Raw genomic sequence first — 14,864 nt, 5'->3', positions numbered from 1 at the left:
CTAACAAGTTGGAAAAATGTTAAAATATTAAAAAGAAAAATTCCATGGAAGTAGAGGGTGTCCTCAACAAATGCATCTACAACTTAAGGTATATATAATGGGTGTGAGATGGGAAAAACGATAAAGCTGATACCACCTGGGTTCAGAACAGTTTCAAAGTATCAGATAAGGGAGAAAATGTAGGGAGTGGGCCCATCTTTTGTTCTTTGCACACTGTTTGGATTGAGTTGTCTGATTCTGAGGAAGAAGTGCAGTGAGGGGTGAATTCTGAAGTTTCAAGGTAACCCAGTGAAGTTTCTCAGGCAGAGCATGGGAATCAGCCTGCTTTGGAAGAGGCTGAGAGATTTTCAGAACAGGAGAGGGAGCAGATGTGAGATCCAGTCCTTGAACCAGTATGGAAGTGATGAGAGAAACAAGCTACTCCAGTGTTAGAGGGTGCCAGTGTTCCTGACATATTACCTTACAGTAGCAAAAGCCACACTGAGCATGTTGTCAGAACTTGTTGTTCCTTTATGGAATCTGGTAAGATTTTTGTTTAATCTAGATTCATATGAACAGGTAGTAAAAAGTTTATTTTAAAATTGAGTAAACTTGACCAATGATTGATTGGCTGATTAAGATCATTCATCATAAATTTTTAGAGAAGACTTTCCCCAGCCCAAATATCCCCTTACAGAAATAAAACAGTCATCAATTCTCTTGCATAACCATTAGTTTTAAAGTAAAAGCATACTTGAGTGTTTCTAAGTAGGACTGGAAAAAATAGTTCAAATTTCTATATACCAGCATCAAGCATTTAGGTGTGGTCAGCTAGAATATTTTCAGCTTGCTTCAGAATAAAATCTACAAACTGGATACATTTTAAGTGATCTCCTTGCTTGCTGCAATCAAAACAAAATGATGCATTAGATGATCCAACTAGCTGGGCAAGGAACTGTTTTCCCTCTTGCACAGACAAAACTTCTGCATGCTTATGGACTAAATTCACCACCATTTCCTACTGAACTGAGAAATAAGTAGCAGGTTTTGCGATTCAAGTGACTGTACAATCAGTGTAATCCAACAATACAGATTAGGAGAGTTTGCTATGATCGAACAAAACTGGGATGCCTAGAAATGTCATACTCCAAGCCCCTACATCCTGAGATACTCAGCAGATTGGAATACAGTCGAGATTGTCTTAGGTATACACTGTATGGCATGGGTCCTCAAACTACGGCCTGTGGGATGGATCTAGCCCGCCATGGCCATCTATCTGGCCCACGCTGCTGTTCGCCAGTTGCGCACTTGCTGCGCAGGTGGGAAAGTGGTGGCTTGCTCCCTTGGAGATGGTCTCCGAGCGAGTAAGCCGCTGCCACTGCCTGCTTCCTGTACACATGCGCTCGCCGCTGCCTCGCAGCGTGGGCTCGAAAGGTGGTGGCTTGCTCGCTCAGAGATGGTTTTGGACTCGCTGGGAGATCTCCGAGTGAGCGAGCGAGCAAGCGAGCCACCACCGCACGCATCCGATGCCGCCTCACACCGCAGCCTTTCAACTGGCCCCCTACTGAAAAAGTTTGAGGACCGCTGCTGTATGGCATATACCCCAGCCTCCTTCAAAAACCCATCACAGACAATTCCCTATTGTTTCTTCTCTGTTTGTTTGGGTTTTATTTTTTAGCTGTAGGTAAGAGGTGCACTACTCTACCTCTTCTGGATGCCTTATCATACACAAGTATCTTGCAGTGACCAGTGAGTATTCAGCTAGTATGTTATGCATACAATGACTTTCTCACAGTCCCTTTATTAACATAAAAATGGTGAGACATGCAGCTCATCAACAAGCTCTATTGCTGGCATACCTGCAACCTCACCACATTCATGACAAGCTTTCACAGCATGTACACAGAAGTTATTTCGGTGCAGTTTTATACTTCACCAACTTAAAGTGGAAAAGGAAAGCTTTTGTGAAGTTGCCGTAAGTCTGCATGGATTGAAACTAGGCTATTGTAATTATGTAAAATTTAATTTTTACTATATTTATTGATCTTATTGTAGTTTAAATATTTCAGTATTTTAATTACTTCCTAATGTATTTTTGTGTTAATATTCCTGTGCTGTATTTCACTGGTCTATGGCCAAAATAAAGTCACACACTGAACTGAAAACATCAACAATTAATTTTAAGTAGCTAGTTAATTTTAGCCATCTAATACACTTTTTAATTGGTAGGAAAGCATATGTTTGGCTTAACTGTATTCACAATAGTAAGCCACAGACACTAAAGAATGGAGGATTGGAGAGCTTGTATCAAATATCCAGTTGGTTTTGCAAAATGACAACAGAATTCACTTTTACTAGCACCAACTCTACCATTTGTAAGTACATTATTTAGAGAGTGGAATGTGAAAAAAACTTCTATTACAGTTAGGTGTTAGAGTGTTTTTAAATTGAGAGATCCAATTAATGTGAACTATTAAAAGGAGGCAATCTTATTTTCCTTCCAAAGGATTGGCACCACCTGCCAGATGGTAATAACCAATCCCAGGACTGACTCTGTTCTGTAAACAGATCTCCTCTCCACAGAAGGGAGTTTAATCCAGTGGAGGCTTCCTTTGGCAGAAAGGGGACAGGGGGAAATTTTCAGATTTTTTTCACTGCAGCTCCCTGTGCCATTCACCTACTATTCCAGACAGTCCTCCAAACCCCTGGAACAAATTTTTGGAGGATATAAGGGTCTGCAAGGAAAAGAGTGTCTGGATTAAAAATGCCCTGGCCCACCATTCACTAGCAGAAGCATACTGTGAATGGAACTCTACATGCTTCCACCAATGGAGCATTAATTAGGATCCAGGTCATAAGATTATATTGGCAGACTTTCCCAACAAGGCTTTCAATAATCTACACTAAATGATTCCTGGAAAGCTGTTCCCATTAATGCTCACTCAAAATCTTTGGTCTTAAAATAGATCAGCAACTATTCATGACTTAAATATTCGCAGTGTAAGAAATGAATTAAAATATATGGAATCCTAGTTGAACAGAATATGAAAACTTCAGCTGATACATTTTTCTAAAGTTTGATAATTTTCAAAACACAAAATTAAAAGAGCCTTTGCCATCTTGGGGCGAAATTTCAGTCTGCCAAACAAACAAACAAACTTAGCTATCAAAGAAAACATGTCTCCATTAAAGGAGATTACAGAGCTCTACGAGGGCAACCGTTCAAGAATGCTACAGCAGTAGTTAGGCATGTTTGATTTACACTACTCTTACTTTTCCAGGGCTGCTTCTAACTTTAGAATATATCAAAAGTCAGTGCAAGTTTTAAAATATCAAGTTAATTCTATAAGAGCTTGTCATGAATTAAAATTAGTTACACAACTGCCAAAATCAAATATGCATTCATTGTTATCTGCCTATTTATGCTGTGTCTTATGTTAATTTGAGTCATTTAGAATGCCTCCACGATATTTAATTCTGCTATGTTATGTTAAATGCCAAAAACACTTCATTTTTTAAAATAAAAAAATCTGTAAACTTTTAATTTTTGAAAGTTGATCCCTTACTTCCTTGCCTTGAGCAACAAAATCATCCTTTCCCTAGTTTCATTGTGGTACACACATGACACAACAGTCTCACAACTCACTTTTAATCAAACATGTAAGCCACATTTAGGGACAGGTCAAATGCACTGACAAACTGTGGTTTATGAGAGAACAACTTGATAAACTGTGGTTTATTAAAACAAACAAGCTTTGCAAGATGCACTGTCTTTTATGTGTTGGAAAACACATCGAATGCATGCTTCTAAAAAAACAATCCAATAATCTTTACTAGTCATATGAAAAGTGTGCATCTATACAGCTGTGCATACAGTTACAGTGATCATTCCTTTCACAAAGTTAGGAACAAAACAAAAACAACATGAGACAAATGGCAAATACCGGACTGTGAGAGGTAAAACCTAAAAGCACAGAATACAGGGAATAGATGTGCAACCTTATATCTAACTGTGCAACCATATACAGCTTGGCCTCAGATTAGTTTTCTGACCCTTGCCAAAATCTAGGGCTAATACAACAGGGCTATGTATTGAGAAGTATATCCTTCTAGTCCACTCCTTTCAATGGCATATGATCTACATTCAGACATGGTTTAGTATTGAGACTCTGCCTGTGTAACCCTTCAGCTTGTGTACTTTGCTCTTAGTTTTCAGCACAGCTGCAAGGGGATTGGAAGCTTCTGTTTAGGTTAACTGTTGTTTAGCACATGTTTGAATCTTAACTATGGTTTGTATTAACAATCTTGCCCCATAAACTATAGTTAGACGTGTGCTTGTTTCAACAAAAGTATAGTTAAGATTAGCTATATTTGTCCAGATTCAGATGCCACAATAAAACTTGTTATCCAAAATCAGAAGCAATAGCTTTCAAAATCCTCTTCCAGCATGACCACAAGATGAAGCGGTTGTATGCAATCCTGGGGCTTGCTGTAGTTAATCCCTACCTGTATACTGAAATGTTCTTACCCTGCTCTGGCTAGTATGGAATTCAGTCATTTTATTTGCTTTATTTGCTTCAGTTCAGTTTATGCCATAACTTCTTTGTAAGCTGCTTTCAGTTTGTTTTATAAACAAAAACCAGGGTATAATCTTACAAATAAATACATTCTATTAACACCAGTATACTGCTGTAGTTAAGAGTGCTGGATATGAGAACAGGGTTCAGATCCACACTTGACCATAAGAACTGACTGGGCAAATGTGGGCCAGTCATAGAATCTCCATCTAACCCATCTCATGGGGGAGGGGGTTGTTGTTGTGAGGATAAAATGGAGAGGGGGAGATCATATACACACTTTAGGCTCTGTGGTGGAGAAGGTAGGATATAAATGCAACAAATAAATACAATTTGAATACAATTTGTGATCCAGAACTTGGGCTTCAATGCACTCACCACCACTTAAGGCAAAAGGAGCAAAGGAAGGAAGGGAAGAATAGGAAGGGAGGAAGTTGGAACTAGTTCCATGGTGGTGGCAGAACTACGGTGTTTTCACGCTCATGAAAAATTAGTGTATCTGAGCCAGTGTTATTTCAGATCACAGGTGGTGCTGCCTTCTGTAACTTTGTATTGCATTTATGCATGCCTTCAAAGCGTAAATCCAATGCAAGAACAGGTGATGCATTGAAGAAAAGAATTACAATTGAAACTAAAGTGGAAATAGTAAAACCTTTACAGAAAGTTGAGGTGTGATCGATCGCTGGGAAAGCATTAGGTCTTTAGCTGTTCAACAATTCTCTCTTCAGTACCTATAATTACTCCATTATTACTGTTTTATTATAATTACTAAAATGCTATATTGTGTTTAAGTTGTTTTAGTATATATGGAAGTGTTTCTTAAGTGTTTTACATGCTTTTTATATATGTAATCCAACTTGCATACAAATTTGACTTAAAGATGATCTCAGGAACAGAACTTATTCATAACCTGGGGACCAGGTATAATAGTGATTTCTTTGCAGAGGTTGCCATTTTGTTTCAATATCATGCTATGGACTAAATGGGGAACTTTTGGAGCCAAAATTGGCTCTTAGTTACTTATTCCTTGGCCAAGCTAAATAGTGGAGCACAGCTGACAGCTGAAACCAGCGCCTGCCCAAACATTTGTCCCTGCCACTAGAAGAAGCCAGCCTACTTCTTCCTCCATTGGTCAAAATAAGCAGCTGCTGCAGCAGCAGACAAGCACTGGTTCCATATGTACCTCATAAATGCAGGTATAAGTCAGCCTTGAAAGATTTCTTTTATCCAGTTAATCAGTGGATAAATACATTTGCTTTCAACTTTGCCTGGTCTATTATCCACCTTAAAATTGTGAACACAAGAACTGTGCAGAAACAATTTGGATGCAGGTGTCAGCAGGTAACAGCTAGACTGCAGCACAGAGGACTAGTTCACACAGTCCCACAATCCTTCTTGCACTTTTCCCAATTCATAAGGGTGGGTTTCATGCAGATATCCCTAATATACAGTCATGCACATAGAACTTGAAGGTGAAAATATCTGGAAGCAAGAGAAAAAACAAACTGGGGCAAAGTTGTGGAAAACTTTAAAGGGGTTAGTAACAAATGCAGGCGATGGGAGAATTAAACTAGGGATTTAAGGAAATGGTCTCAATAATGAAAGAAGTGCAGAGTTTTTAAATGCCAGATTTACATGGGATGTTTTTGATTGCTTACAATTTCAAAACACTAACTGGTTTCACATGACACAACAACCCATCATGGGTGGCAAGCCAGAATGGGCTGTTCTGTCATATGAACCCAGAGGAATTCCTGCAGGTTACTGTTGTCTTGAGGGCAGTAATCTACAGTGACAATCCATGGCTTGTTTTTAGGATTGTCCAGGGGACCAACTCTATTGTGGGCTGCAGGAAGCAAGTCACTTAGCAAGAACAGCAAGTATCCCTTTACCACTCTGCCAAACTCACACAGGCCACTGCCAGTGAAAGCAGCTCCACTGATGTTCAAGAAGTACAGTGGATCACAAGTCCTATTTTGCTTATTTTTCTTGTCTCCCCCACAAACCCCATGGCAGAGATCTGAGACTGTTCTTGAGAGAGCACAGTCCAGTTTGACAGTAAGCAATAGGGTAGGGTTGGGGCTTATAAATGACCTGATAAATGACCTGATAAGGTAATGGTGCCCTCAAAAGGGCCTGTCTTGCAGACCTTATCAATCAGACACCTTTGTAACAAGAAACTAGGCAATTGAAGTTACCATAAAGGACTCCACAATTCTGACTGAAAGTGAACGTCACTGGTTTACTAATCTTTTTCTTTATTGTTCAAGCACAAGAAATGTATGCATTTTAATAGATAACTTATTTAGACTTGCTTAAGTGCAAAGGTGTGCACTTGCAGGGATCCAAACTGGGAAGTCTCACATGGCAATGTCCTGGGAGTGATCTGTTATTAAACTGCAGCAGGCACCAAAAATGGACACTGACCCAGACATGTTGCAAAAAGGGTCTGTTTTTATTTTGCATTCCCATGACAGCTGTTTAGATATCTTTGGGCCAGTCACAGATTCTCAATCCAACCTACCTCACAGGGTTGTTGTGGAGATAAGACTGGGTGCAGGAAGAAGAGAATGATGTAAACTGCTTTGAGTTTGGTGTAAGCAAAAGCAGGTTATGAATCAATCAATCAAATAAATAAATAAGGTGAGCTGTCAAGGGAAAACAAAGCTGCGAGCATCTTAGATTGCAAAATATAACTCCAGGTGCCTGGGTAAAAGGAAAAGTGTGAACTACCCTTATTTATGGGAACAAAGAACCTAGTTCAGGCTTCTTTTAGAACTGGTATGTTTTTAACAGTCCTTCTCAAAAAACCCTGGATGGCTCAGAAACCCCATTTGAAAAGGTAGCCTGAAGTGACAGTTGTTAAAGTTCCACACTCCCATAAATGGGCTAGTACATACTTTTCCACTTTTCCAAATACCTAGAGAAAGGGTGGAAAAATGCAAAGTTACTGAGAAGACCCAGCCCCCCCCCCCACCCACCCAAACAGAGTATCATTACAATGGGAGTGATCTATTAGTTCCTTTTCATAAAAAGATGCCTTCTAGCTTCCAATTTTGACCTTCATGTGTACAAGTTTAACTATCTTTTTAAGGAAAATTAACCAAAAATGCATATATTTGCACTTAAAAAAGAGTAGTAAATCAGTGACAGACCTTTGAATGTGCCACAGGGCACTCTGGAAGAGCTGTCACTGGAGATCATGAGAGAAATCGATGAAAAAAATAAAGGGAGTAAAAGTTTTATTGGATGAATTTCAGCTGATGAGGCCTGACAACGTGAACAAAGTGCTTGTCCAGATCCAGTCAGCCACCTGTGTACTTCACACATGATGTTAATGTCTTATTGCTTCTAATGGGTGGCGGTGGCATCAGGCTGGATCCTGGAAGTCACAGACACTTCTTGAAGGAGTGGCACCTGCCTCTTTAAAGAAATGGAAATTAGGGCATGTCTTAAAAAATTTAAACTGGACCCTTAAAAATTTTAAACAACTAGCCAATATTCCCTTCCTGGGCAAGGTGCTTAAGTAGGTGGTTGCCAGTCCACTCCAAACACTCTTGAATGAAACAGATTATCTAGATAATTTCAATCAGGGCTTCAGGACTGGTATTGAACATATATTGCATTGGTTACCCTACTGGACAACCTTCATCAGGAGGATGGGGGAATACAACCCTGTTGATTCTCTTGGACCTCTCAGAGGTTTTCGATACCATTGCCCATGGTGTCCTTCTGGGAAGTTCATTCCATAGCTACCACAGGTGCCACAACAGAAAAGCCCTACTCACCCACTTGACTTCCCTTGGCAGGGACTCCCTCAGGACAACAACTGAGGATAACCTTAGAGTCAGGCAGGTATATTTATGGGAGGAAGTGATCCTTCAGGTAACCTGGCTCAAGCTGTTTAGGGATTTGAATATTAGTACTTTGATTCAGGTCTGGCCTTGGATTGACAGCCAATGCAGATGATAATGGATAGGTCTAATAGGACACACTGCCCTATCCCCATTATTAACAATCTGTTGACCTGTTTTTGGTTAGCTAAATTTTCTGGACTATTTTCAAAGGCAGCTCCCCATATTATGCATTGCAGTAATCCAAGCAAGAGGTTACCAGAGCACAGATAACCAGAGTTAGGCAATCCTTGTCCAGATAAGGCCATATATATCAGTCTAAGCTAATAAAAAGTGCTCCATGCTACTGAGTCCACTTGTGCTTCTAGTGACAGTGCTGGATTTAGAAGCATCCTGCAAACAACAAACCTGATCCTTTAGGGGAGGTGCAACTCCTTCTGGATATCATGCATCTGGGGAGACAAACCATCCACTAGAAGTCCTTCCACCTGGCTGAATCGCAGGCAATTTGCCCTCATCCAATAAGGCACAATTTGCCTTATTGTGCCCAGACACTGATTCAAAACAGCCACTGCCTCATCTGACTTTGATGTGGAGAGATAAAGCTGGGTTTCATCTGAATATTGATGACAGCTCAGCCCACACCTTTGGCTAACCTCCGCCAGCAGTTTCATGTAGGTGTTAAAGAGCATGGAGGAGAAAAGTGAAATCTATGGAACCCCACCCAAGCTATAAAGCAATAATCTCCATTAACTACCAAGGTACAGAGCAAGAATCCTTTTGGAATCGGGTATCCAAGTAGGAGCGAAAACTCTACAGTGCATTGCCTTGAATACCCAACCCAGGCAGCCTATCCAGGAGGGAGGCTCATCTGGCACCTACATTGTATTCTTTCATGTGCCAGGTGAAGACCTCCTTATTTTCCCAGGAATTCTAGTATCAGTCTAGTTTAAATCCTGTATTGTATTTTAATTCTTTGCACTGCTGCTAAGACTTGCTCTAGTTCTCACTTTTATTTTATACTGCAGTTTTAACTATTTAAATTCTTAGATTTATTCTATGTTTTAAATTGCTGTTAACCACCTAGAAAGCTTTCACTATTGGGTGGTATAAAAATGTAGTAAATAAAGGTGTGCATGCTTGTGGCACTGTGTGGCTTGGACATTCTGCCCCCTGGGATACCAGCTTTGTGAAGATATGGCTCAAAACCACTGTGAGCCCAATCATCTGTCTGGTGCACCATGGGTTGTCCTGTGAACAACTATCTCATCATTACTTATTTTTAGGTTATGTTCATGTGATATGCAAACCTGTTTGTTCTGATAAAATGTGTGTGTATGTATGTATGTAAAACCTAGAACTTAACACACATTATTGACTTGAATGGAAAAAGGAGGGGAAGGAAACATGGAAAATGTAGAGTTATTGTTCTTCTACTATCAACTACATAATTATGTGGCAGGTGGTTTTCCTTTATTATTTTTTAAATCTAAAAATGTATTTCGATAAACAATTTATAAAATAGAAAAGAAAAATGTACAGCAAATGCCCTGTAAAATTTATAAATTGAAAAGCGTATTTAGACTTTTGAATTAAATTCCAAGATCATGTTATTTCTTTCATTTTACTAATAGCTGCATATTTTAAAATAGAAATTTTCTATCAATATCTATGTTTTGGTGTCAGTGCTAATGAAAACCCCTTCCCTTTCTTTTGGGGCACTTATGGTACAATCCTATGCATTTAAACAGGAAAAATCCCACAACTTTCAGTCACGCTGGCTGGTGAAAGATATGATTTGATCTGTCTGAACTTGCATAGGATTAGATCCTTAAGATACAATAAATGCGATGGTATAAGGTAGAGCTATGAAGAATAACTTACTCCATTCAAGAATTAAAATTATCAGCATGTAATATAGAAAATCCACATAACAACTTGCCCTCAGGCAGTTACTGCTACAATAGTAACCCAATTCATCAGGGAGTTTCCTAAAGCTACACTGAAGGCAACACTATACTTACAACTGAACTCTATTGCCCTGAGATACAGATAATTTGCAGTGGCCATTTAGAAACCAAGTAGCTTCTATTTCATTTCTCTGTAGTCTTTCCATAAGACCTGTTTATCAAATGTGCAAAGTATAACTTTTCCATAGTATTATAACGGGTTGTTTTCAAAAAGTTCTTCCACAAACTAACCTTGGAAATACACAGTGCACATAACACTAAACCTTACTTGGTGTTGTAAGCATGAGCAAAGCAGAAGCTCACCCACTCTTCCTCCAATATTGTCATGAGAAGTTGATAAATATTCACTTTATTTCTTTTAATTAACTCTGGGGCTTGTCATATGATGATAATGGTTTAGCATCCAAGCCAACAAATTGTGGTTAATCCTAATTATGGTCAGTGGAAACAAGTCAAAGTTTACTAATTTGGCTTGTTTCCATTAACCATATGTAAATTTAACCACAGTTTAGGGTCCAGATAATCCATGGTTAATAAAACTGAAGCAGAGGCTTCTGATCTCTTTGCAGCCTCACCAGAGGAGGAATGTATGCATCTGTGGCTCTCTGCAACTTGTCCTTGTAATACCAAATCACAGTTTAGCATTTTATGCAAACTCTACCAACATGCATATTTAGTTAGCCCCAAAGCTACAGTTAGGAGATGAGGCTATGTTACATATCCTATATCACTAAGTGGCTTGACATACATGCATTCAACACAAGTTTTCACTATTGTGAATATACTTTTAAAATAATGCCCACTGTGAAAAAGGTAACTACCATGTTTTGATTTAACAAACACCTATAATCAAACAAAGAGGAGGAGGAGGAGGAGAAACCACCCATTCAGAAACTGCTAATAGGGGTACACTGTAATATTATGTAATTGTTGTTAGCAGAACAAGTGAACAATGTAATATCACTGACTACTTTTGTCCCATTACAGCTTATGTACCTTACTATTAAAGTGAACGATAGACCCATCTATTGAGCTGTGCATGAAGGGGAAGTTGCCCAAAGGCAAAATTAATTCTGATTTTCCTGCATCAGCCCTCTGCTGACATGGCCATTATTGATCCTTACTGCACTCTTTCTCTTTTGTGAAAATGTGTATAACTTTTCTTCTTTTTCTGATTAGTGCTAAACTTTCTAAGAGCACTTTCATTCCCACTTAAAGATCCAAAATAATTACAGAAATACTGCTCTTTTTCTCTTGGATAGTGCTAGAAAGCTATTTCAAAATTCTAGGACCCACTGCCAAATGTTTAGGAGCCTGCATGACCGTGAGCATTGGCAGGGGTTTATTTTACAAGTTTGGCTGTTCGTTACTTCCCTACTTTCTCTACTTTCTGTGAATTTCTTTCATTTTGAAACACCAAGTGTTATCAAGAAAATTGGCACAGAAATTTCAAGCCAAATATGTTGACAGTTTCATAAGTTCATAGGACAAAAACAAAGCAAGGCAGACAAAACTATGTATCTACTTGGTATTGTTTTCAAATAAAGTTACTACTCATCATAATACATGAATATACCCTTTACTTTATGGAATAAATAGCCAATCACTCCCCCCAGCAGAAGATGCAGTATTATTAACACTATTTAACTGCAAGCACTAATATGCTATATCAAAAATATTGTACAGTGATTTAAATAAGTTGACAGCTTACACAAAATATTCTTCTCAGCCAATGGCAATGATTACACCTGCATTTTCAGTCTAGGTTTTTTCCTCTAGTCACTTTCCCATTATATAGCACATTTTAAAATAGAAAAATACTTCATAGCCAACCAACATGATGGTTAATGGTAAAAATATGAATACATGTACAGTATGTTACCCTATTTTATATAAATAGTGGTACTATTTCTGCTTACTAGATTTCATTTTCATTTACATGTGGGACATAAGATTTTTAAACTGTTGATCTTTATTGTGGTACCTAGTATCCTACTGCTGAATTTGAAGAACTGTTCAAAACAGTTAGAAGAAAGTCTGTAATACTATTAAGAATTCAACCACATGCATTTTAGAAAAACAGTCTCCCTCAATCAGCATTTTGCTTTGAACAGAAAAATATGCTAGCTACACTCTTAAGGGATGTCAAAAATTAATTATGCATACATGCTCTTGATTTACAAGACTCAAGAGGTTGTATCACTCAGGTACAAAGGTTTCTGTTGTTAGACCTAAGGATTAGGTATCTCAAGGCCCTGTATTGGGGCAGAAGGGTAGGGGCAGTGATGTCAGAAATTAACTCCCATCACTTAAGGCCATAGCGCAGTGGTACAGCATATGTTTTCAGTGCAGAAGGTCCCTGGCATCTCCAAGCAGGTCTGGAAAAATTCCTGCCTGAGACCAGAGAAAGACTGACAGGCAGCATTGTGATACAAGCTTGGTCTGACTCAGGGTAAGCCAGCCTTCCATGTCCTTAACTTTACGGAGAATGAAGGACAGGAGATCCTCCGTGACTAAAGTACAATGCAAGCTGAGACATGGCTAAGTCCACTGATTTCAATGTTTAATACTTCACAAGATCAGGCTGAACAATGAGCTGCAAAAAGCAAATATGGAAGGAAACTGCTTTGCTCAGATCCTCTGCACTGCTCAGGTACCAGACACTTCTTGTTTTTTTCCCCCAAGCAGTGAACACAACTTCGTCTATATGCAACAGGCATTTTAAAAGGAGAAAAAAGGGATAAGAAAAGAATTGAACTCTGAGCAACCGCAAGAACTGAAGGACGATTCTTCTGGGAAAGCGGGGCCAAGTTAATTCCACGGATGATTTTCACGACTCCTTCAAGCCATATTCAAGCTCGGAAACGGGCTAGGGGGTGCCTTTTATATGAAGTTTTACTTTCAGTTAAAGAACCGGGAAAAGGAAGGCGGAGAGGGAAACTCCAGCGGGTCCACCCACCTCAGGCAGCTTAATCCAGAGGGAGAAGCGGCTCCAGCAAAGGAGATTAAACGCGAGGGCAGCGAGTGCGCCAGCCAGGCGAGAAAGGGGGCCTGGAGGGGGGCGGCTCCACCTCCGCAGCCAGGAGGCCAGCGGCTGGAAGGGATGGGAAGGAAGGGTGGGGGCGGGAAGGAAGGCAGGAAGAGGCTCTCCTGGCCGGCGTGGGGGGGGGGGAGGAAGGGAGGAAGCGACGATCCATTTTTATTTTACCTGTTGCAGGTCTGTGAGGAAAATCTCCCTCTCCGTCGCGTTGGACGCCATTGCTGTCGGGTTTGGACTCCGCACCTGGGCGCCGCCGCCGCCGCCACCGCCGCCGCCGGTGGGAAGGCGGGTCTGGCCCAGCGGGGGCTCTCGCGCTCACCACTCAGGCGGCGGCGGGGGGGAGGGGGAGGAGGCGGCGGCGGCGGAGGAGAAAGGCAGCCGGCGAGGGAGGGGGGAATTAACCCCCTCGTCTCGCATTCACATGAGGGAGGGCGGCTTCACGTCGGGATGGACGGCTTTCGCATTCGCCTCCGCCTACCGCCCGTGTGCGCGCCTGCCTCCCGCTTTTTCCCACCCAGCCCGCCGCCCTGCGCGGGTTCCTCCTCCCCTGCCGCCGCCTTCTCGGCTCGGACACCTCCTCCCCCGCCTCCTCCTCCTCCGCTCCTTGTCGCACCCTTTGGCGGTCACCCTGTCGCAAAAGCGGGACTACTTTGCGGCTTTGCGGACACGTGACTGTGCGGGGAGGGGGACTTGGAAGAGGAGGCTAGTTTTGAAAATACCTGGAGGCGGGAGGGTCGAGCAGGGGACGCCTGGGAAAGCCGCCGGGACTGGACCAAGGCGGACGTGGTTGGCGGAGCTCGGCAAGTTCGACTGTCTCCCCCTTCCCCGCTGCTGCTCTTTCCTTCCTAGAGAGCGGAGGATGGTGCCGTCCCTTCGCAGCGTTTCCAAACTTCCTGCTATCAGCCATGGGAGTTACTATGAACAAAGTCCGGTTTAAGGGCTCATAGCACATTAAATACCTGAGCTTTCTGGCTAAGCATGCTTATGGAGCCTGAGCATGCTTAGCCAGAAAAAAAGTCCTACATTTTCCACCATTCACCGGCCAACATGATAGTTTTCGACTATTTTTCTGGCTGAGCATGCACACGTAGGAAAACCAAAAAATATAATGCCCTGATTCAATAACTGGCTTAAGTTTTGAGGTAAGTGTACCTGTCTTGGCATTGCCTAAACCTGCCTACCCGAACTTGGAATGCCCGTCGTTAGACTTGTGTTAGACTACAGGTCCAGTAATCCTCCCTGCTACCATTGGACTTGTAGTCCACATCAGCTGGGCACCAGATTGGGGAAAAAATGCTCTGGAGATGCATAGGACTGAATTTGAGAATATATGCATGCTGAGCATCTGCTTTATAGCATGGAGTGGATAAAGGAATTGATGAATCCCCAGATCAACATGGATTGCTGCTCACTACTGCTTGGTACCACAATCATGGAAGCCCAC

The 14,864-nt window shown here is 41.1% G+C and overlaps 1 protein-coding gene across 2 annotated transcripts in view; it reads right to left on the bottom strand.

Moving 5' to 3' along the window:
* Positions 1–13,914, bottom strand: part of PKN2 (protein kinase N2) — a 59,071-nt gene extending 45,157 nt beyond the window's left edge. Inside the window, exon 1 of one of the 2 annotated variants that reach the window (XM_044432215.1) lies at positions 13,589–13,914. In XM_044432215.1, coding sequence (XP_044288150.1) covers positions 13,589–13,639 — 51 coding nt within the window. In that variant the 5' untranslated portion in view covers positions 13,640–13,914. The remainder of the gene's footprint in view (positions 1–13,588) is intronic. The other variant, XM_044432216.1, reaches the window with a different exon arrangement.
* Between the last annotated feature and the right edge of the window lie 950 nt (positions 13,915–14,864).

Source organism: Varanus komodoensis, unplaced genomic scaffold (assembly GCF_004798865.1).
Source record: "Varanus komodoensis strain SLA01 unplaced genomic scaffold, ASM479886v1 scaffold24, whole genome shotgun sequence".
Classification (NCBI taxonomy): domain Eukaryota; kingdom Metazoa; phylum Chordata; class Lepidosauria; order Squamata; family Varanidae; genus Varanus; species Varanus komodoensis.
The sequence above is the reverse complement of the archived record's forward strand: the minus strand, read 5'-3'. Positions and strand labels throughout refer to the sequence as shown.